The 22981-nt window shown below is 35.2% G+C and overlaps 3 protein-coding genes across 14 annotated transcripts; all 3 read right to left on the reverse strand.

Moving 5' to 3' along the window:
- Positions 1-1961: 1961 nt before the first annotated feature.
- LOC128041114 (pentatricopeptide repeat-containing protein At1g62930, chloroplastic-like) lies at positions 1962-2700 on the reverse strand. The gene is made up of 2 exons (XM_052630454.1): positions 2278-2700; positions 1962-2045 (listed from the first exon to the last, which is right to left on the reverse strand). The coding sequence occupies exons 1-2, from the start codon at positions 2698-2700 to the stop codon at positions 1962-1964; spliced, it is 507 nt and encodes a 168-aa protein (XP_052486414.1).
- Positions 2055-6417, reverse strand: LOC105766439 (pentatricopeptide repeat-containing protein At1g62680, mitochondrial-like). Of its 8 annotated transcripts, none has more exons than XM_052630096.1 (3): positions 5458-6417; positions 2844-2946; positions 2055-2751 (listed from the first exon to the last, which is right to left on the reverse strand). In XM_052630096.1, exons 1-3 carry the CDS (start codon positions 6301-6303, stop codon positions 2714-2716), a joined length of 987 nt encoding a protein of 328 aa, XP_052486056.1. In that variant the 5' UTR covers positions 6304-6417; the 3' UTR covers positions 2055-2713. The 8 variants fall into 8 exon arrangements, with proteins under 8 accessions (XP_052486056.1, XP_052486051.1, XP_052486053.1 ...); XM_052630094.1 differs by lacking the exons at positions 2055-2751; positions 2844-2946 and adding exons at positions 4627-4865; positions 5079-5181; XM_052630091.1 differs by lacking the exon at positions 2844-2946 and having other exon boundaries at positions 5079-6417.
- LOC105766433 (pentatricopeptide repeat-containing protein At1g63330-like) lies at positions 3298-16775 on the reverse strand. 5 transcript variants are annotated; one of them, XM_052630084.1, is made up of 3 exons: positions 16634-16775; positions 14968-16545; positions 3298-4633 (listed from the first exon to the last, which is right to left on the reverse strand). In XM_052630084.1, the coding sequence occupies exons 2-3, from the start codon at positions 16503-16505 to the stop codon at positions 4426-4428; spliced, it is 1746 nt and encodes a 581-aa protein (XP_052486044.1). In that variant the 5' UTR covers positions 16506-16545; positions 16634-16775; the 3' UTR covers positions 3298-4425. The 5 variants fall into 5 exon arrangements, with proteins under 5 accessions (XP_052486044.1, XP_052486042.1, XP_052486041.1 ...); XM_052630082.1 differs by having other exon boundaries at positions 3298-3991; positions 4509-4633; positions 14968-16748; XM_052630081.1 differs by having other exon boundaries at positions 14968-16746.
- Between the last annotated feature and the right edge of the window lie 6206 nt (positions 16776-22981).

The raw sequence follows: 22981 nt of genomic DNA on the forward strand, positions 1-22981 counted from the left end.
TTCTAATAATCATTTTCACCAAATACACATTAAAATTTCTAATAAATATTTTTACTAAATGACTTAAAAATATAAATAAAAATTTATCTAAAATGTTGTTATATCTAAAATGTAACGAAAAAGTGACATTGCATTTAATGGAGGGTTAGCTATCATTTAAACAGTCACATAGCCTTAGCAGGGCAGCAGAAAAGAAGGAAAAAAAAAGAAAAAAAAGAAGAAGAAGAAGAAATTGACATACCTTAGCTGCGACCATTTTGTTCCTCCAAGATAAAGCCACCACTCATTTGCTGTTATCTGTTGAATCTTTGTCCCTTTTTTTCTTCTCTCTTTTTTTTTTTTTTCTTAACTGTAGTCACTATCGTTCATGGCCTTCTCTAGCCAATCGTCATTACCAAATGGCTCATCTTTTCCTCTTCTCAAATCTCATTTCAGATTTTCCAATAATCCTTCAAAATCTCAATATTAAAAACTTAAAGCTTTGAACAAGGCTTCAACAGATCTTCGCCGTCCACCGTCTAATCACCACCATATTCCGGCCACAGCTTTTCTTCGACCAACCCTGACTCATAGCCACTCGGATCATCGAACCGGCTTGAGTTCTCCAACCTGCAAAACCCAAAATGGGTGTGGGTTTCTTCTCTTTGATTCTCTTCTTTTTTAGTTTTTTTTTTTAACTTCCTTCTTTTGATGCAAGCCAATTTGGGATTCTTGCTCTTTTTTTGCTGGTTTGATTTTGGATGCATGCTATTTGGTATTTTTGTTTTTGCTAATTTTTGTTGTTTTGTCGTCGATTTTGATTTGAAGCTTCATAACATCGTCACAAGCAGGAGCTCCAACTAAACCGATGCCGATGAACGGGTTGTGACGGGATCTCATTGACGTTAGCCCAATCAGCAGTTTTGATGCCAGACTCAACATTTTTGGCATCGATTTTTAATTTTCACTACTATGGAAAAAAATCATGCTTCACGATAGCTAAGAGCTTTTCTAGGTTCCGTCTGCCAAAATTTTTTTCCCCAATTTTTTTTCCCATTCTGGGCCTAATTTTAGGTAAATTCCATGTCAATTTGCCACATCAGCTAATTGGGTTAATTGGGTTTCTAGCGATCCCATTAAGACAATAATAGAAAATGTTAATAAATGACTAATTTGTCAATTTTTTTATAACATTAGTTACTGTTTTGTTATTTTTCTAAAGTTGAGTGATTGAAATAAAATCTATGTGATTGTTTTGTCAACTATTAGTGACTATTGATGTAATTTACCCAAAATAGAATTTATTGCATCTTTATTTCATTTTTAATAATTTACAATATTAAAATGATAAAAATATATAATTTTAAATTATTATCTATTTATTTTTATAATTAAATTTAAATAAAATTATTTTAAAAAATATTTAATTGAAATTCAGGTTAGGCCGGGTAGAAAACAAAAATAAATTCATTGATACACACAGGAATGGATCGTGGTTGTGGGAGTATACTAGAAATATGGGATGTTGCTCGCTGCTTGAAGCTGAATTGTGGCTCATTTTGGACGGTTTGAATCTTCTTTGGATCCAAGGCTTTAGACGTGTGGAGATTGTGAGCGACAGTGCTGCTGCTGTCCGCATCATATTGGATGAGTCTGCTGCTAAGCAGAGTATATCGCACAATTCGAGTTCTTTAGAATCGGCAAAGGAAGGTCAAGATACATCACATTGTCCGGGAAGCCAATGCGTTTCGCCTAAGCAGGCTGCTGAATCCACCTGCTGCACTGAGGAGCATTCTTTGCAAGGACAGTACAGGGACTGTTGGGGATAGGCTGAAATCACTACCCTCCTTTATATAAACATTCAACCCTTTATTACTCAACACACGTAGATCAATGCCATTAAATCACCTTAATATTTATTTCAATTCCTTTTATTCTCAACTCATGTTTAGTTATTCGTACAAATGCCCCTGCTTTTAAATTCACAAGCAATACTGGTTTTCCCCTAATTTCTTTAACATCACCACCAAAAAGATCAAGAAGTTGCTAAGATCAAGATCAACAAGCTACACAAGTCAGAACAAAATCAACAATATTGAAAATAGACACTAAACCTCATTCTAGTTTCCACAATCTTTTATCACTGTGCAATGGTTATGTACAACTGATTCACATTGCAAGTGATGATCTTTACACATTTTGTGAAATATTTCAGAGCAAGATTGATTTATTAGAGTATATGATAAGATCCATAAATAAGGTGGCAGTGAATATATCTGCAGAAAAGCCCTTACCAACCATTTCCGTAAGAAGTTGTGTTGCCTTCGAGGTATAGCTGTTGCGAAGGAACCCCCGAATCATTACATTATAACAGCAGCTATTAGGCAAACAGTTATTATCTCCCATGCTCCCAAACAACCTGTATGCTTCATCTGCCAATCCCTCTTTACACAGTCCATTAATCATTATACGATATGTGACAACATTCGGTTTTAAACTATTGTCTGAGAGTTGATGAAATAATTCCTTGGCAAATTCGATATGCCCAGCTTTGCACAACCCATCAATTAGGATATTATATGGGACAATATCAAGTTCCAACCCACCGTTTCGCATTGCTTGAAAAAGTTTCAATGCCTCCTCAATATGACCAGTTTTGCCTAAACCATTCAGCAAAATCAAACAGGTCACTATATCTGTAACTTGTCCAGAAGCAAGCATCTTTCTAAAAAGTTCACATGCAGTTGAAACTTTCCCTAACTGAAACATACTCTGCATAAGAATGTTGTATGTGTCAGTATCCGGGATTGGTCCCTTTCGAGATATTTCATGAAAGAGTTCCATTGCTTTGTCTAACCTTTTACCTTTGCAATATCCATTGATCATGGTGCTGTAAGTAACTATATCAGGTGCACAACCCTTCTCAATCATCAAGTTGAAAACTCTTCTAGCTTTATCCATTTTATTCTGCAAGCAATGACCATTAACTAATGCACTATAGGTAACAACATCAGGCTCAATGCCTCGCTTTATCAATGCGTCAATGATATCCTCAGCTTCAGAGACCATCCCTTCCTTGCAATGCGCATCAACCAATGTACTATACGTGACAACATTAGGCTCAATGCCTTGCTTTCTCATCATGTCAACGGTCTCTACAGCTTTAGAAATCATTCCTTCCTTGCAAAGAGCATCAATCAATAGTTTGATATATTATTTTACCTCATTTTTGTTAAGAAGAAAATAATGGTGTAATCTTTGGGAAAAATAGAAGGATAAATTATATTAATAGTCACTCAACTTTGATATATCTGAAAATTAGTCAAAATAGTTTCAATTCAGTCATTCAATTTTCATAACAAAATAGTCTTTTCAACTATTTTCCGTTAGAAACGTAAGGGAAAAATGACATGACATTTAATGAAGGGTTAACTATCATTTAAACAGCTACATAGCCCTAGCAGGGCAGCAGAAAAGAAGAAAAGAAAAAAAGAAAAAAAAAGAGAAAAGAAGAAATGGACATATCTTAGTTACGACCGTTTTGTTCCTCCAACATATAGCCACTACTAAGTTTGCTGCTATCTGTTGAATCTTTGTCCCCTTTTTTTCTTCTCTCTTTTTCTTTTCTTAACTCTAGTCACTATCGTTCATGGCATTCTCTCGCCGTCCACCGTCTGATCACTACCACATTGCGGCCACAGCTTTTTTTCGACACACAGGAATGGATCGTGGTTGTGGGAGTATACTAGAACAATGGGATGTTGCTCGCTATTGAAGCTGAATTGTGGCTCATTTTGGACGGTTTGAATCTTCTTTGGATCCAAGGCTTTAGACGTGTGGAGATTGTGAGCGACAGTGTTGCTGCTGTTTGCATCATATTGGATGAGTCTGCTGCTAAGTAGAGTATATCGCACAATTCGAGTTCTTTAGAATCGGCAAAGGAAGGTCAAGATACATCACATTGTCCGGGAAGCCAATGCGTTTGGCCTAAGCAGGCTGCTGAATCCACCACCTGCTACACAGAGGAGCATTTTTTGCAAGGACAGTACAGGGACTGTTGGGGATAGGCTGAAATAAACTACCCTTCTTTATATAAACATTCAACCCTTACTCAACACACGTAGATCAATGCCATTAAATCACCTTAATATTTATTTCAATTCCTTTTATTCTCTAACTCATGTTTAGTTGTTCATACAAATGACCCTGCTTCAAAATTCACAAGCAATATTGGTTTTCCCCTAATTTCTTAACATCACCACCAAAAAGATCAAGAAGTTGCTAAGATCATGATCAACAAGCTACACACGTCAGAACAAAATCAATAATATTGAAAATAGACACTAAACCTCATTCTAGTTTCCACAATCTTTTATCACTGTGCAATGGTTATGTACAACTGATTCACATTGCAAGTGATGATCTTTGCACAATTTGTGAAATATTTCAGAGCAAGATTGATTTATTAGAGTGTATGATAAGGTCCATAAACAAGGTGGCAGTGATTATATCTGCAGAAAAGCCCTTACCAACCATTTCCATAAGAAGCTTCGTAGCCTTTGAAGTATAGCTGTTGCGAAGGAACCCCCGAATCATTACATTATAACAGCAGCTATTAGGCAAACAGTCATTATCTCCCATGCTCCCAAACAACCTGTATGCTTCATCTGGCAATCCTTCTTTACACAGTCAATTAATCATTACACAATATGTGACAACATTCGGTTTTAAACCATTGTTTGAGAGTTGATGAAATAATTCCTTGGCAACTTCGATATGCCCAGCTTTACAAAACCCATCAATTAGGATAGTATACGGGACAATATCAAGTTCCAACTCAATGTTTTGCATTGCTTGAAAAAGTTTCAATGCCTCTTCGATATGACCTGTTTTGCATAAACCATCCAGCAAAATCAAACAGGTCACTATATCTGGAACTTGTCCAGAAGCAAGCATCTTTCTAAAAAGTTCACATGCAGTTGAAACTTTCCCTAACTGAAACATACTCTGCATAAGAATGTTGTATGTGTCAGTATCCGGGATTGGTCCCTTTCGAGATATTTCATGAAAGAGTTCCATTGCTTTGTCTAACCTTTTACCTTTGCAGTATCCATTGATCATGGTGCTGTAAGTAACTATATCAGGTGCACAACCCTTCTCAATCATCAAGTTGAAAACTCTTCTAGCTTTATCCATTTTATTCTGCAAGCAATGACCATTAACTAATGCACTATAGGTAACAACATCAGGCTCAATGCCTCGCTTTATCAATGCGTCAATGATATCCTCAGCTTCAGAGACCATCCCTTCCTTGCAATGCGCATCAACCAATGTATTATACGTGACAACATTAGGCTCAATGCCTTGCTTTCTCATCATGTCAACGGTCTCTACAGCTTTAGAAATCATTCCTTCATTGCAAAGAGCATAAAGCAATAAAGTACATGTGACAATATCAAGTGAAATATTGTTATCCACCATTTCATTCAAAAGCCTTGTTGCCTCCTCCTGCTGGCCTGAATTACACATACCATGAATTAAGCAAGTGTAAGTAATGATATTTGGTCTAATGCCCTTACCCTTCATTTCAGATAAGAGATTGAGAGCCTCCTGTAACAAACAGTTCTTACAAAGGCAGTCAATGACAGTGCTATATGCTACAATATCGGGTTCATAACCTCTGCCTTCCATCAGTCTTAGAAACCTAACAGCTCTATCAGTATTGCCGGTCTTACACAACCCCTTAAGTACTATACTGTACGCAATCAAATTAGGTTGATACCCTTTTTCAGTCATTTCATCGAACATACAAACGGCCTCAGAAATCTTACTTTGATTACAAAGCCCATTTATCAAAGTTGAAAAAGTTACAACATCAGGCTCAACACCTAACTTCAGCATTTTCCCCAAAACAGAAAACCCAAAATCAATTCGACCTAATTGACAAAAGCAATTTGTCAAGATGTTCACAGAATAAACATTATGGGAAACGCCTAATAATTCCATCTGGCTACACATAGGAACAACAATGGCATAATGTTTCATTCTAACAATGGCTGCAAATAATTTAGTGAATTCCACAATTGAAGGCTTTGGGTACTTTTCAATCACCTTATTGAACAAAATCAAAGCATGATCAACATTATCGAAGCGGTGGTCTCTTTTTCCCTTTCCTCTAACAGGCATGGACATGGGTTTCTTACTTAGGCATTCGATGTGGGTAGCAATGGTGTTAGAAGAAGAAGAAAAAGAGTGGAAATTAGAAAGATGGCTTCCAGCATTAACAACGGAACGAAAAATAAAAGAAGAAGGAAGCTTACGCATATCTTGAAAGCAGAAATGGCAGCAGCAGTAGCAGAAGAAGTGTAAATTTTGGGTTGCGAAGTGGTGTTTAGGGAAAGGGTTGGGAGCGTAATTTGGGTTTTTTATTTTTATTTTTTTTAATGTGAATAATATTTAATAAAAAAATTTAAACTTTATTTTTAAATGCAATCTTCAACTATTATTAATATTATAATATACTTATAAATCTTCCTTTTAAATTTAATAAAATTATTATTTATTTTTAAATAGAATCTACCTTTGGCCGATTCTCCTAGTGAAGTGACAACTATCAAATTATTTGGACAGATTAAGACTTAAATTAACCTAGGCTACCTTATTACATACCATGAGAACACTCTATTTTGAGAACAACATATACTTTAGTTAACCTTTTCTATATAGCGTGAAACACTCAAATTTGGCGGAAACTATAGAATTTAAACATATTTCATATATAGTATTGATAACTTGGTCTGATGAATATTTACTACTCATAATTACGAATACGCTAGATTTCCAATATTGACTGACTAATATGGCAAATTCACCCTTTAGATAACACTACTAGAAACTCTTTTAGGAAACAAGGGCCGTTTCCATTTTCATTTTCTTGGAAAATGGTGAAGAAAACATGTTGGGATAAAAAAAATTGAAAATAATTTTTGAAAAATGAAAATAAAAATATGTGAAAACTAGAGAATAAAAAGTATGTTTTTATTATTTTTTATAAAAATGGTTTAGAAAAATAGATTAGCACGACTCAAACGCAAACTACACTTCAGACGATAAACACCCTTACCCATCATGACATCACATGTGTTTACATTTTTTCTTTACTTTCAACATGTTTAAAAACACAATTTGGTTCTCATTAAAATCATCATTCAACTTGGTAAGGTTAAAAGAGTTATGCTAGTATTGGTCACATAGGCTTGAACCGCTTAGGCTCCACTCATTTCTCATTAAACATGTATATATTTTTTTGCCACAACATTTGCTTTGATTATTTAGTTTAAGGTTAACTTAAAGTTTTTCTTTGGTTGCCAAAGACCCTCATAAGAATCTAAGCACCAGAGTCACTATAGTTCTCTACACATCTAGAAACTGACCCTTTATCCATCTGCACAAGACTAGCAGTAGCATTAGGCAAATTTTCAAACAGACTCAACACCATTGCTAAATTTCCTCCAATCCTAGTCATAGAGTTTGCAACTTTGTCATGTAGTTATATTTATGTTGTTAAACCTATAGTTGTAATTTTGAATCTAGTAGAACAAAATAATATAAAATTTACATGGTGTTCAATGATGGTATTGATTGGTTAGTAAAATCAGCTCTATGTAGGAAAAATTATGGTATTGTGCGGCACTTGTAGCTGGTTTTGATTTTGTATATGGTATTTTATCATGCACATGCATCAATCAAGAGGGAAAGAGGAAATATTTAATGAGGTATTCTTTTGGTAGCGATTTCATAAAAGAAGGATTTTATCGATGAAGGAGGTGAGGAAACTTGAGAGTCGATGATTAATTGGGATGACAACTGAAGTGGATGATGATTTAGTCATGAAAAAATTAGTAGGCTTGAGGTGCGACTTCCCTCTTATTTCTTATTCTTGTTGATGTGCTCTTTATCTGTGGCTAAATGAAGTTGGTTTACTCAAAAGTGGTTTGGTGAAGAAATTAGTGGATAATTTGAGACTTGATCTTATCATGTTAACTTAAAACAAAACTAGCAAAGGTGGAAGATGCGATTGTTCAAATGATGTGGAGCTCTTAAAGATTGTTATCCTAGAATTTTTGCTTTGGCTATGGATATAGTCGTCAAAGCTAAGGATTATTCACAAAATGGCAGATTTTACCATCAGTTGTGGAGCTCCTTTTTTCGAAGGAATCGTTTTTATTTGGGAGTTGAAGTCATTGAGCAATTTGCATCGTGATACAATGTTTTGTCCTTTAATTATAAAATATTATGGAGCCTGAACATTTCGCCTAAAATACAATGTTTTGCATAGTTGGTGATTTTGGAAAGGATTCCTATGATGTCTTTCCTTAAGAATAGAGGCATTTCGATCTCGGATGAGCATGTTGTTTGTCATTGGTGCAAAGTGGAATCTAAGGATGTTAGTCACATTTTGTTGAACTGTGCCCGAGTTAACAAATTCTGAGGTATTTTATCCTTTCCTTTGTTATGCTTTGATAAGTTAGTGTCTAAACCTCTGTTTAATTGGTGGTTGATGTCTATTTTGGTTGCCTTGTGGACCATCTAGAATGCAAGAAATGATTCTATGTTTAGAGGAAAAGATTTTAATTTGGAGTACATTTTTTTCTGGTTAAATTAAGATCTTTGCATTGGATAAAAGTCTTGCTAGAATGTATGAATTTTGTTGAGTCAATGTGGGGGGAGGGGGTGTCCGCGAGATTGTGAAAGGAGTATCTGTAGCCATTATACCAAGAGTGTGACACGTTGGGAACCTTCAAATGAAGGCTGGTTAAAGTTTAACGATGATGGTTCAACATTAGGTAAATTTGGCCCGACGGGGTGTGGTGTGGATATTAGAAATTCGAAGGGTCATGTCATTGCTATGTTTCAGGTCCCTAAGGCATCCAAGATTCTAATTTCGCTAAAATTATGGCGATTAAGTTAACTCTTCATTTCTTCTTAGACTCCTTGAGGATTAAAGACTAAAAGCCTATGGTTGACTCCAACTCCATAGTCGAGCTTACTTGGTGTATCAGTGAGAAATCTAGGCCTTGAAATATTTGCACATTTTTGAAAGCATTGATGAGATTAAGATGTCCACTCATGACGTACTGTTTAGAAAAATTGGGAGAGATGCTAATGGTATGGCAGATTCGTTGGCAAAATCTGGGTGCTTTCGATCTCAAATGTTTTTTGTAGATTGGTGATGTGCATCGTTGAGTTTAATTGAGATGATAGTTTCATTGTTATTCATCGAAGAAGATTTACCAAATCATTTGCAGCGATTATTAGACTATCAAAGAACAGTATTTTGTGCCTATTTGAACGTCAGTGCTGCTGTTTTAAGGTGTGCTGTAGTTGCAATAATCATAACCAATAATTCTACAAAAATAATTAAGTTAACTAAGTTTGATTAAAGATAAATACTTTATTTTACGATAGTTTTGGTAATTAAATAATGAAAAGAAATATTTTTTTTGTTATGAAAATATTTATCTTGTATCTGTTTCACTTGAAACAATTTTCAAAAAATGAGTTCAAGAAAACTTATCAAATACTGTAAAATGTTTTACATAAAATCATTCGGAAAATATTACATTTTTCCGAAAATCATACTATTTTCCGGAAATCATTTACCAGAAAATGTTTTCAATCAAACAAACAAACCCCAAATTTGATTGAATTCCACACTTGGAGTGATTATATCTGCAGAAATTTATACTGATGCTATTGTCATTGCTACAGATATTGGGCAGTGAGCATATCTGCAGAAAAGCCCTTACCAACCATTTCCATAAGAAGTTGCCTTGCCTTTGAAGTATAGCTGTTGCGAAGGAACCCCCGAATCATTACATTATAACAGCAGCTATTAGGCAAACAGTCATTATCTCCCATGCTCCCAAACAACCTGTATGCTTCATCTGCCAATCCCTCTTTACACAGTCTATTAATCATTACACAATATGTGTAAACATTCGGTTTTAAACCATTGTTTGAGAGTTGATGAAATAATTCCTTGGCAACTTCGATATGCCCAGCTTTACAAAACCCATCAATTAGGATAGTATACGGGACAATATCAAGTTCCAACCCACTGTTTTGCATTACTTGAAAAAGTTTCGATGCCTCTCCGATATGACCTGTTTTGCATAAACCATCCAGCATAATCAAACAGATCGCTATATCTAGAATTTGTCCAAAGGCAAGCATCTTTCTAAAAAGTTTACGTGCAGTTGAAACTTTCCCTAACTGAAACATACTCTGCATAAGAATGTTGTATGTGACAGTATCCGGTAATGGTCCCTTTCGAGATATTTCATGAAAGAGTTCCATTGCTTTGTCTAACCTTTTACCTTTGCAATATCCATTGATCATGGTGCTGTAAGTAACTATATTAGGTGCACAACCCTTCTCAATCATCAAGTTGAAAACTCTTCTAGCTTTATCCATTTCATTCTGCAAGCAATGGCCGTTGATTAATGCACTATAGGTAACAACATCAGGCTCAATGCCTCGCTTTATCATTGCATCAACAATATCCTCAGCTTCAGAGACCATCCCTTCCTTGCAATGCGCATCAACCAATGTATTATACGTGACAACATTAAGCTCAATGTCTTGCTTCCTCATCATGTCAACGGTCTCTACAGCTTTAGAAATCGTTCCTTCCTTGCAGAGAGCATCAATCAATAAATTATATGTGACAATATCAAGTGAAATATTGTTATCCACCATTTCATTCAAGAGCCTTGTTGCCTCCTCCTGCTGGCCTGAATTACACATACCATGAATTAAGCAAGTGTAAGTAATGATATTTGGTCTAATGCCCTTACCCTTCGTTTCAGATAAGAGATTGAGAGCCTCCTGTAACAAACCGTTCTTACAAAGGCAGTCAATGACAGTGCTATATGCTACAATATCGGGTTCATAACCGCTGCCTTCCATCAGTCTTAGAAACCTAACAGCTCTACCAGTATTACCGGTCTTACACAACCCCTTAAGCATTGTACTGTAAATAATCAAATCAGGTTGATACCCTTTTTCAGTCATTTCATCGAACATACAAACGGCCTCAGAAATCTTACTTTGTTTACAAAGCCCATTAATCAAAGTTGAAAAAGTTACAACACTAGGTTTAACACCTAACTTCAGCATCTTCCCCAAAACAGAAAACCCAAAATCAATTCGACCTAATTGACAAAAGCAATTAATCAAGATGCTCATAGAATAAACATCATGGGAAACTCCCAATAATTCGATATGTCTATACTTAGAAACAACAATGGCATAATGTTTCATTCTAACAATGGCTGCAAATAATTTAGTGAATTCCAGAATTGAAGGCACTGGGCACCTGCCAATCATCTTATTGAACAAAATCAAAGCATGATCAACATTATCGAAGCGGTGGTCTCTTTTTCCCTTTCCTCTAACAGGCATGGACATGGGTTTCCTACTTAGGCCTTCGGTGTGGGTAGCAATGGTGTAAGAAGAAGAAGAAAAAGAGTGGAAATTAGAAAGATGGCTTCCAGCATTAACAACCGAACGAAGAATAAAAGAAGAAGGAAGCTTACGCATACCTTGAAAGCAGAAATGGCAGCGGCAGTAGCAGAAGAAGTGTAAATTTTGGGTTGCGGAGTGGTGTTTTTTTATTTTTTTAATGTGAATAATATTTAATAAAAAAAGTAAACTTTATTTTGAAATGCAATCTTCAATTAATATACTTATAAATCTTCCTTTTAAATTTAATAAAATTATTGAAATCTACAATGGTATTAACTTATTTAGTTCATTTGCTTGGAATGAAAGATTGGCGTATTCTATTGATGAAATTTAGGATTACCTAAAAGCATATTTTACTATATTTTCATTGTTAATATTTTTTTACAAGTTCACTTCCTTTAACTTTTTTAGTCTCATTTTTTTTCCAAAAGTTATAATAACTTAAAAAATGCTACTTTTATATAATCAAATCATTCAAGAATAAGAGAAATTTATTTTTGATTATCTCCTTAAACATATAGATAGAGCACAACATGACACTAATATCAATTATTAGACATCTTTCACTTTTCATGTTAAAAACATGATGCAAAGGAATAATTCATGATATTGACTTCAATTAGGGTTAAATCAATTTCTCACAAATTAGGGAAATAAAGACAAAATTGGCATAGAATTGAAAATAATTTGCAACCTATATTTGATGAGGTCATTAAGGTGGTGAAGCAAAAGGTTGGAATTAAAATAGTTAATTCAATCATATAGGTTGAAATATAATTTTATCATTGTAATGATTTTTGAAAACACGATACAATACAATACTATAATTTTATTTTATTTTTAAAATGCCACCTTGCTTTAGAGAACCACATTCAAAGAGTTAACACATGAGGTTAAAGAGTCTAAATTCATATAAATCTCATTAAAAAAATCCAATGATGGATTTTGAGACTAAATTTTAGGGGTTTAATTATAATTTTTTTACAAAATAGGAGTGTAACGATAATATTTTAAAAGAACTGAGGGTAATAATTAGAAGATCAAAGAAAAGAAGTAATGTGATTTATTTTATTTTGACAGATAAAATTAGTAAAGGAAACTAAAAATTTCTAATAATCATTTTCACCAAATACACATTAAAATTTCTAATAAATATTTTTACTAAATGACTTAAAAATATAAATAAAAATTTATCTAAAATGTTGTTATATCTAAAATGTAACGAAAAAGTGACATTGCATTTAATGGAGGGTTAGCTATCATTTAAACAGCCACATAGCCCATTTTGTTACTCCAAGGAAGAGCCACCACTCAGTTTGTTGTTATCTGTTGAATCTTTGTCCATTTTTTTTCTTTTATTTTCTTAACTCTAGTTACTGTCGTTCATGGCCTTCTCTGGCCAATCGCCATTACCAAATGACTCATCTTTTCCTCTTCTCAAATCTCACTTCAGATTTCCCAATAATCCTTCAAAATCTCAATATTAAAAACTTAAAGCTTTGAACAAGGCTTCAACAGATCTTCGCCGTCCACCGTCTAATCACCACCATATTCCGGCCATAGCTTTTCTTCGACCAACCATGACTCTTAGCCACTCGGATCATCGAACCGGCTTGAGTTCTCCAACCTGCAAAACCCAAAATGGGTGTGGGTTTCTTCTCTTTGATTCTCTTCTTTTTTAGTTTTTTTTTTTTTTTTACTTCCTTCTTTTGATGCAAGCCAATTTGGGATTCTTGCTCTTTTTTTGCTGGTTTGATTTTGGATGCTTGCTATTTGGTATTTCTATTTTTGCTGATTTTTGTTGTTTTGTCGTCGATTTTGATTTGAAGCTTCATAACATCGTCACAAGCAGGAGCTCCAACTAAACTGATGCCGATGAACCGGTTGTGACGGGATCCCATTGACGTTAGCCCAATCAGCCGTTTTGATGCCAGACTCAACATTTTCGCCGTCGATTTTTAATTTTCACTACTATGGAAAAAAATCATGCTTCACAATAGCTAAGAGCTTTTCTAGGTTCCGTCTGCCAAAATTTTTTTCCCCAATTTTTTTTCCCATTCTGGGCCTAATTTTTGGTAAATTCCATGTCAATTTGCCACATCAGCTAATTGGATTAATTAGGTTTCCAATGTGGCAAGTTAATTGTCCACATCAGCTGGTTAACTTCCCACATCAGCGATCCCATTAAGACAATAGTAGAAAATGTTAATAAATGATTAATTTGTCAATTTTTTATAACGTTTGTTACTGTTTTGTTATTTTTCTAAAGTTGAGTGACTGAAATAAAATCTATGTGATTGTTTTATCAGCTACCTTAAAGTTAGTAACTATTGGTGTAATTTACCCAAAATAGAATTTGTTGCATCTTTATTTCATTTTTAATAATTTACAATATTAAAATGATAAAAATATATAATTTTATATTATTATCTATTTATTTTTATAATTAAATTTAAATAAAATTATTTTAAAAAATATTTAATTGAAATTCAGGTTAGGCCGGGTTGAAAACAAAAATAAATTCATTGATACACACAGGAATTGATCGTGGTTGTGAGAGTATACTAGAAATATGGGATGTTGCTCGCTGCTTGAAGCTGAATTGTGGCTCATTTTGGACGGTTTGAATCTTCTTTGGATCCAAGGCTTAAGGCGTGTGGAGATTGTGAGCGACAGTGCTGCTGCTGTCCGCATCATATTGGATGAGTCTGCTGCTAAGCAGAGTATAGCGCACAATTCGAGTTCTTTAGAATCGGCAAAGGAAGGTCAAGATACATCACATTGTCCGGGAAGCCAATGCGTTTCGCCTAAGCAGGCTGCTGAATCCACCACCTGCTGCACTGAGGAGCATTCTTTGCAAGGACAGTACAGGGACTGTTGGGGATAGGCTGAAATCACTACCCTCCTTTATATAAACATTCAACCCTTTATTACTCAACACACGTAGATCAATGCCATTAAATCACCTTAATATTTATTTCAATTCCTTTTATTCTCAACTCATGTTTAGTTGTTCGTACAAATGCCCCTGCTTTAAAATTCACAAGCAATATTGGTTTTCCCCTAATTTCTTAACATCACCACCAAAAAGATCAAGATCAACAAGCTACACAAGTCAGAACAAAATCAACAATATTGAAAATAGACACTAAACCTCATTCTAGTTTCCACAATCTTTTATCACTGTGCAATGGTTATGTACAACTGATTCACATTGCAAGTGATTATCTTTACACAATTTGTGAAACATTTCAGAGCAAGATTGATTTATTAAAGTATATTATAAGATTCATAAATAAGGTGGCAGTGAATATATCTGCAGAAAAGCCCTTACCAACCAATTCCGTAAGAAGTTGTGTTGCCTTTGAGGTATAGCTGTTGCGAAGGAACCCCCGAATCATTACATTATAACAGCAGCTATCAGGCAAACAGTCGTTATCTCCCATGCTCCCAAACAACCTGTATGCTTCATCTGGCAATCCCTCTTTACACAGTCCATTAATCATTATACGATATGTGACAACATTCGGTTTTAAACCATTGTCTGAGAGTTGATGAAATAATTCCTTGGCAAATTCGATATGCCCAGCTTTGCACAACCCATCAATTAGGATATTATATGGGACAATATCAAGTTCCAACCCACCGTTTCGCATTGCTTGAAAAAGTTTCAATGCCTCCTCAATATGACCTGTTTTGCCTAAACCATTCAGCAAAATCAAACAGGTCGCTATATCTGGAACTTGTCCAGAAGCAAGCATCTTTCTAAAAAGTTCACATGCAGTTGAAACTCTCCCTAACTGAAACATACTTTGCAAGAGAGTGCTGTATGTGACAATATTCGGGATTGGTCCCTTTTGAGATATTTCATGAAAGAGTTCCATTGCTTCATCTAACCTCTTAGCTTTGCAATATCCATTGATCATGGTGTTGTAAGTAACTATATCAGGTGCACAACCCTTCTCAATCATCAAGTTGAAAACTCTTCTAGCTTTATCCATTTTGTTCTGCAAGCAATGACCATTAACTAATGTATTATAGGTAACAACATCAGGCTCGATTTCTCGCTTTATCATTGCGTCAACAATATCCTCAGCTTCAGAGACCAACCCTTCCTTGCAATGCGCATCAACCAATGTATTATACGTGACAACATTAGGCTCAATGCCTTGCTTTCTCATCATGTCAACGGTCTCTACAGCTTTAGAAATCGTTCCTTCCTTGCAAAGAGCATCAATCAGTAAATTATATGTGACAATATCAAGTGAAATATTGTTATCAACAATTTCATTCAAAAGCCTTGTTGCCTCCTCCTGCTGGCCCAAATTACACATACCATGAATTAAGCAATTGTAAGTAAAGATATCTGGTCTAATGCCTTTAACCTTCAGTTCGGAGAAGAGATCAAGAGCCTCCTGTAACAAACCGTTCTTACAAAGGCAGTCAATGACGGTGCTATATGCTACATTATTGGGTTCATAACCTCTGCTTTCCATCAACCTTAGAAACCTAACAGCTCTACCAATATTACCGGTCTTACACAACCCCTTAAGCATTGTACTGTAAACAATCAAATTAGGTTGATACCCTTTTTCAGTCATTTCATCGAACATACAAACGGCCTCAGAAATCTTACTTTGACTACAAAGCCCATTAATCAAAGTTGAAAAAGTTACAGCACTAGGTTCAACACCTAACTTCAGCAATTTCCCCAAAACAGAAAACCCAAAATCAATTCGACCTAATTGACAAAAGCAATTAATCAAGATGCTCATAGAATAACTATCGTGGGAAACTCCCAATAATTCGATCTGTCTATACTTAGAAACAACAATGGCATAATGTTTCATCTTAACAATGGCTCCTAATAATTTAGTGAATTCCACAATTGAAGGCTTTGGGTACTTTTCAATCATCATATTGACCAAACTCAAAGCATGATCAACATTATCGAAGCGGTGGTCTCTTTTTCCCTTTCCTCTAACAGGCATGGACATGGGTTTCTTACTTAGGCATTCGATGTGGGTAGCAATAGTGCTAGAAGAAGAAGAAAAATAGTGGAAATTAGAAAGATGGCTTCCAGCATTAACAACCGAACGAAGAATAAAAGAACAAGGAAGCTTACCCATATCTTGAAAGTAAGCAAAATGAAAGCAGAAATGGCAGCGGCAGTAGCAGAAGAAGTGTAAATTTTGGGCTGCGAAGTGGCGTTTAGGGAAAGGGTTGGGAGCGTAATTTGGGTTTTTTTATTTTATTTTTTTAATGTGAATAATATTTAATAAAAAAATTAAACTTTATTTTGAAATGCAATCTTCGATTATTATTAATATTATAATATACTTTTATTAAATTTAAATTTAAAATTTTAGACTAACATGAAAAAATATACTAAGATTAGAATACAATTAAAACTAACTTGAATTCCACACTTGGAGTTAAAAGATCTGAGCAATATCATTAGGCAAATTTTCAAAGAGACTCAACACCATTCCTAAATTTCTTCCAATCCTAGCCATAGAGTTTGCAACTTTGTCATGTAGTTATTGTCGAAACCGTCTTTTGAAAAACAAAAATTTTGTTGTCGACTTTTAAAAATAAAACTGGAGTTGCCACCGATCCTTTATTAAGGTGTGACCGGCCCACCTTAAAAATTATTTTGGTCTGCAAATTTTGAAAATAGGTTCGGGAGTCAATTACGCACGAGAAAGGGTTAGCACCCTCGTAACGCCCAAAAATCGGTACCAAATTGACTATTTAATGTCTTAGTGTCGAAAGTTAAAAAAGATTTTAAAATAAGCTTGAATGATGAAATTTGCAAAAGGATAACCAATTGTTCAAGTCATGTAAAGAAATCGAGTCCCAATACGTTAGGGTACAATTCCTCATAATCCCCGAACTTTGGATATCTCTATTATTTTATACGAAAATCTTCATTTCAAGAAAGTAACATGCCACACCCAATACGTTAGGGCACAACAAGTTAAGTTCCCAAAAATGATTTTTATGCATTTTGAATAAAATCTATTCTCGGTCATTTAGGATTGACAAAGAAAATCAGAACCCAATACGTTAGGGCTCAATTTCCCTCGAAAATCCCAAACCTCCAATAATGCTTTTATTCAAAAAAAAAACTTTGAATCAAGAGAAAACAATTTTGATGTTTTGTCAAAGCCGAATATATATTCTCGTTTAAAAAGAAATGACAAAATGTTAACATACACAATGAAATAAACACTTTAATATATTTACAAAGTATATACATATATAAATATAACGTATAAGTAAATTCAGAGATATGCGTATGCATATGTTAAAATACATACATATAGGCGAACCTATAAAAGACAAAATTTAATAATCTCTAAAAACATGTTATGAGCAAGAATAAGAAAAATGCCTATGTATGTATTAAAAATTGTGAAAATAAAATAAAATAAAATAAAAAGTATGTGTATGTACATATATTTACAAAATAAAAATGTATAAGTATACATGTACTGGTAAAACATGAAAATATGTATATGTATATCATAATACTTATATATATATATAATGAGTACATAAATAATGGAATATATGTATAGAATAATAAAATATTTATAATGATTCAAAAGCATGAAAAAAATGTATATATATATTTATAAAATGCATATCCTGAATCACCAAATATAGGAAACACGTGTGTATTTAAAATGTGTATATATACATTTAAATATATATTTTAAAAATGAAAAAACAAACAAAGGAAAAAAACGTGTATGTATATTTTAAAAAATGAAACTAAAATGTTTAAGTATATATACGTATTAAAAATATTTGCATGTACAAAACGTATGCATGCATTTTATAAACGTTAGAAAATATTATAAAAAATATACATATATATTATAAAATACATATAAATAATATAATAAATGATGCAATAATAGTGATAAAAATGAAATTAAAATCAGATAGAGGACCGATTTGCAACACGCGAATTATAGGAGGGGCCAAAATGGAAATAATCTGCCCCTCTAAAACACTGCGCCGCAATAGGGACTTATTTGAAACAAAAATAAAACACGTGGCCAAAATCAAAAGAAATAAAAAGTTGATTTAAACATGCTTCTAAAAATCAAGGGACTAAATGCGCAAATTAACCATTCGGCCAGAACGCGCGGATCCTCCCCTCCGGGTCGGGTCACTGCGCGGGTCGCACCTGGCTAAAACGGCGTCGTTTCAGTGATGCTATTTAAAACTGTTTTCTAAAAAAAAACATTTGAAACAGAATGAAAAAAAAATAAAAAAAAACCCCAAATGCTATGCTAGTGTTTTCAATCCCTAGCCCTTTGCGCCGCCGTTCATCAGCCTCCCCACCCAAAGCTCCGATGACGGCGGAGATGGTGGTGGCACGACGACCTCGGCGAACAGGTAAGCTTTTTCTTTCTTTTTTTTTGTTATTTTAGGTGAAACAAAAAGAAAATAAAAGAAAATAAAAAGAAATATAAAAAAATAAACAGAAATAAACGATGAACACTACCAAAGTAAAAACCTTCGAAAAAAGCAAATTTGATCTGTATTTCCCTCTATTTTCTTGTCTCCTTTTACACTCAAAACCCCCTTTTTACAGATTTTTCACGGCTTTAAATAGCCGAAATGGAAAAGGAAAAATGAACCAAATCCCACGAATAGAAAATCTATTATGTTCTTATTGGCGTGATTTTTGCTATTCTGTTCGCGTTTGTTGCTACAGGTACAAGGCGAGGCGAGGAAGGCGCGTAACTCGCGCGGAGAGGGACCCTGTCCCCGAGTCGTGCGGCGACTGGACTGCTGGAGGCGGCGGTCAAGAATTTTCTGTTTAGGGTTTCGGTAGCTAGGGTGTGGGCCTAGGTTTAGTTTATTTTTGTTTTGTAATGGTCTGGGCCAATTGGGCCTTATTACAGCTGCCCCTCTTTGCTCGTTGTCGTGTAACGGGAACAGAGCAAAGACTATAAGCCCAATTGTGCCCAGTCTTACTAAGCCTCAACTCCTTCAGTGCTTCTTTCTTCAGGTAGCATCATTCCTTCCTACTGCATCTTCAGAAGTATAGGAACCAGTGCTTCGATCCACTCCACTGCGACGTCAGGGAGATAGGATTCGTACCTTGTGGCTTCTCAAAAGAACAAAATTTGCTATTTTTAGTCTGTTCCACTACAACTTCAGGGGGATAAGGCTTATAGCTTCAACTTGTTTTGTTACAACTTAAGGGTAAATCTGATGTGATCTGCTCTACTGCAACTTCAGAGAGATGAGATCTGCGGTTTTAATTCACTCCATTGCAACTTCAAGGAAATAGGATTGGTTACTTTTGTCTGCTCTACTGCAACTTCAGGGAGATAAGACTGGTATCTTCGATCTACTTCACCACCAGTATGGGAAGGCAAGATTTACTTTTTCCGCTCTACTTCATGCCAATACATGAAGACAATGTCTGCTTTTTTCGATCGATTCCACTGCTGACCGGGGAAATAGAATTACTAGCTTCAATATACTCCACTGCAACCTCAGGGAGGTAAAATCCACCATCTTTGATCTACTCCACTATTGCTTAGGGAGATAATATCTGTAATCTTCAATCTATTCCGCTGCAGCCCAGGGAAGTAGAATTACTGGCTTCAATGTACTCCACTGCAACCTTAGGGAGGTAAAATCCACCATCTTTGATCTGCCCCACTACTGCTTAGGGAGATAAAATCTGTAATCTTCAATCTATTCCACTGTTGCCCAGGGAGATAGAATTACTGGCTTCAATGTACTCCACTGCAACCTCAGGGAGGTAAAATCTACCATCTTCGATCTGCTCCACTACTGCTTAGGGAGATAAAATCTGTAATCTTCAATCTATTCCACTGTTGCCCAAGGAGATAGAATTACTGGCTTCAATGTACTCCACTGCAACCTCAGGGAGGTAAAATCTACCATCTTCGATCTGCTTCACTATTTATGTAGGAAGGCAAGATCTGAAATCTTCAATCTATTCCGCTGCTGCCTAGGGAAGTAGAATTACTGGCTTCAATGTACTCCACTGTAACCACATTGAGGTAAAATTCACCATCTTTGATCTACTCCACTACTGCTTGGGGAGACAAGATCTGAAATCTTTAATCTATTCCACTGCTGCCCAGGGAAGTAGAATTACTGGCTTCAATGTACTCCACTGTAACCACATGGAGGTAAAATTCACCATCTTTGATCTGCTCCGCTGTCTATGCAGGAAGGCAAGATCTGCTATCTTCAACCTGCTCCACTGTCTCCGAGGGAGGCGAGGTTGGTGTCTTCGATCTACTTCACTGTCGATACAGAAAGGCAAGATCTGTTATCATCACTGATCTGTTCTCTGGGGAACATGACTTGTATAATAAACTTTATGAACCTAATTATGCCTAGTGATTAGGATGTCATGATCAGAATGAATCAAATGCTCCTAACTAGGCATGTATGAATGACATTTGAATGAATGCAGAATGTCATGAAAATGATATTTTAGCGCTTGGGTTATTATTACTCCAAGTTTATTAAGGTTTCATCACTAATGTGTTATAACACCTTCTTGCTCAGCTGGCGTCTCCAAAGAAACACTTAGTCAGATTGCCCCCACTGTAAACCTCCAAGTTTGATCCACTGGGATACAAAATATGTATCATCTTTCTCCTGTTGTAACCCAAGAATAAAAAGATTCGGCCTTTTCTCAATCCTCTGCTATCACAATTCAAGGATACAGGATGTGAAACTTTTGGTCTCTCACACCATTCCCAGGGTGTCCTGCCAAATGCTCATGCACAAATGAAGAATTTTCTTATCCAAGAACAATTTCTTCTCATTATACGGTGATCATTGCTTGCTTGTTCATTGAAGCTTTGTCACCATCATGACATCTTGCCATTTTATTCAATTTAGACAAGAAAATTCAAAGGGATAGTCTTTAATTTAGACTCTTCTTTATCAGATTTCCAACCTGGTGCGTTCTAAACAATAGTCCTGTTTAAGGTTCCTATATTATTCAGAGACTTCTAGAGTAATATGCAAAACTTCCCTTGTGAAAGTTTTATTAGTCCATTAATCATTATTCTAATGCAACATGCTTGCAAAAAAGATCATGGATAAGAATTGAGTTGGTTCTGAGCATAACTCAAAATGAATAAGTTGTTAAAGATAATAAAGATGGATAACAAAGAAATTGATTTAAGAATGCATATCTTGGAAATGAATGAAGTGTTCCAAGAATAACAAAAAAAATAATATAAGGATTAGGTGCCCCAAATATCGCAGCTTGAACTTCTCTGTACAGACCTTCTGAAGATCATTCTGAGTTTAACATGTGTTTAGGAGATCTATAGTACTTTGTCGATGCCCCAAGATGTCGCTTACCCTTTCCTATTGATTCAGGTATAGCAAGACCACTGCATGCCCCATGCTGATCAGTATTTGAGCTGCTCTGATTTCCTCATGCCCCATTCTGATCAATATTTGAGCCGCCCTTTTTGGGTTTTCAACTCAAATCCCCTTTGGTCTCAAGGTGCCCTTTACGGGTTTTGACCTTGGCCTCTCCATTTTTCTCTTTTTCTCTTTTTTGATTTTTATTTTTTTGGACTCAAAGCACCTTTTGTGGGTTTTCACCTTGGTCATCTCATTCTTTAAGCGGAGTATTTCCTGACTGAACCTGAGTTTACAGGACTTTGCAGGTTTATTATCCATCTCGCTCAAAATTAAAGCTCCTTTGGAAAAGACCTTCTCTATAACATAATGTTTTTCCCAATTTGGCATCCGTTATATTTTTTGTAGAGTGAGGATCTTCTTCAGCATTAGGTTGCCATCATGGAATTCTCTGGGACAAACCTTTTGCTATAGCCTCGCATCATTCATTTCTTGGTACATCTGACCCTGATGAATAGCTTTTAGTCTTCCTCCTTCTATCAAGTTCAATTGATCACATTGCGATTGGATCTATTCTGTTTCATCCAACTTGCTCAGCCAATACCCGGAGAGAAAGAATTTCAATTTCAATGATGAACTTAAAGAGAGAGGCACTACTCCGATAGAGTTTTCACTGCATCATTCTTGAACATACTGCAAATTTCTGATATCGGACTGTTGTTCAGATTGCAATGACAGCGCTTATGTAATACCCCTACCCGTATTCGTCGCCGAAATAGAGTATGAGGCATTACCAGATTTTACCGAATTTTTTTTTTCAAGATAGATTTATCATTTTCATAAGATAATTTCATCACATACCAAAACCAAAATTTGTTAGCCATACCAATGGCTAACCATACATTCATTTCACATTAACATCTAATTTACTAGCTTATACATGCCATTGATTTCCAAAATAAAGTTCCTTTATGTACCGAGATCTCGAGATTGATAGTGTGATGTGTCTCCGACCAAATCCGACCTCCGAGCTCTTAACTCTACAAACAGGGGAAAAAGAAACAGGGTAAGCACTTTG

This window comes from Gossypium raimondii, chromosome 5, assembly GCF_025698545.1.
Source record: "Gossypium raimondii isolate GPD5lz chromosome 5, ASM2569854v1, whole genome shotgun sequence".
NCBI lineage: Eukaryota > Viridiplantae > Streptophyta > Magnoliopsida > Malvales > Malvaceae > Gossypium > Gossypium raimondii.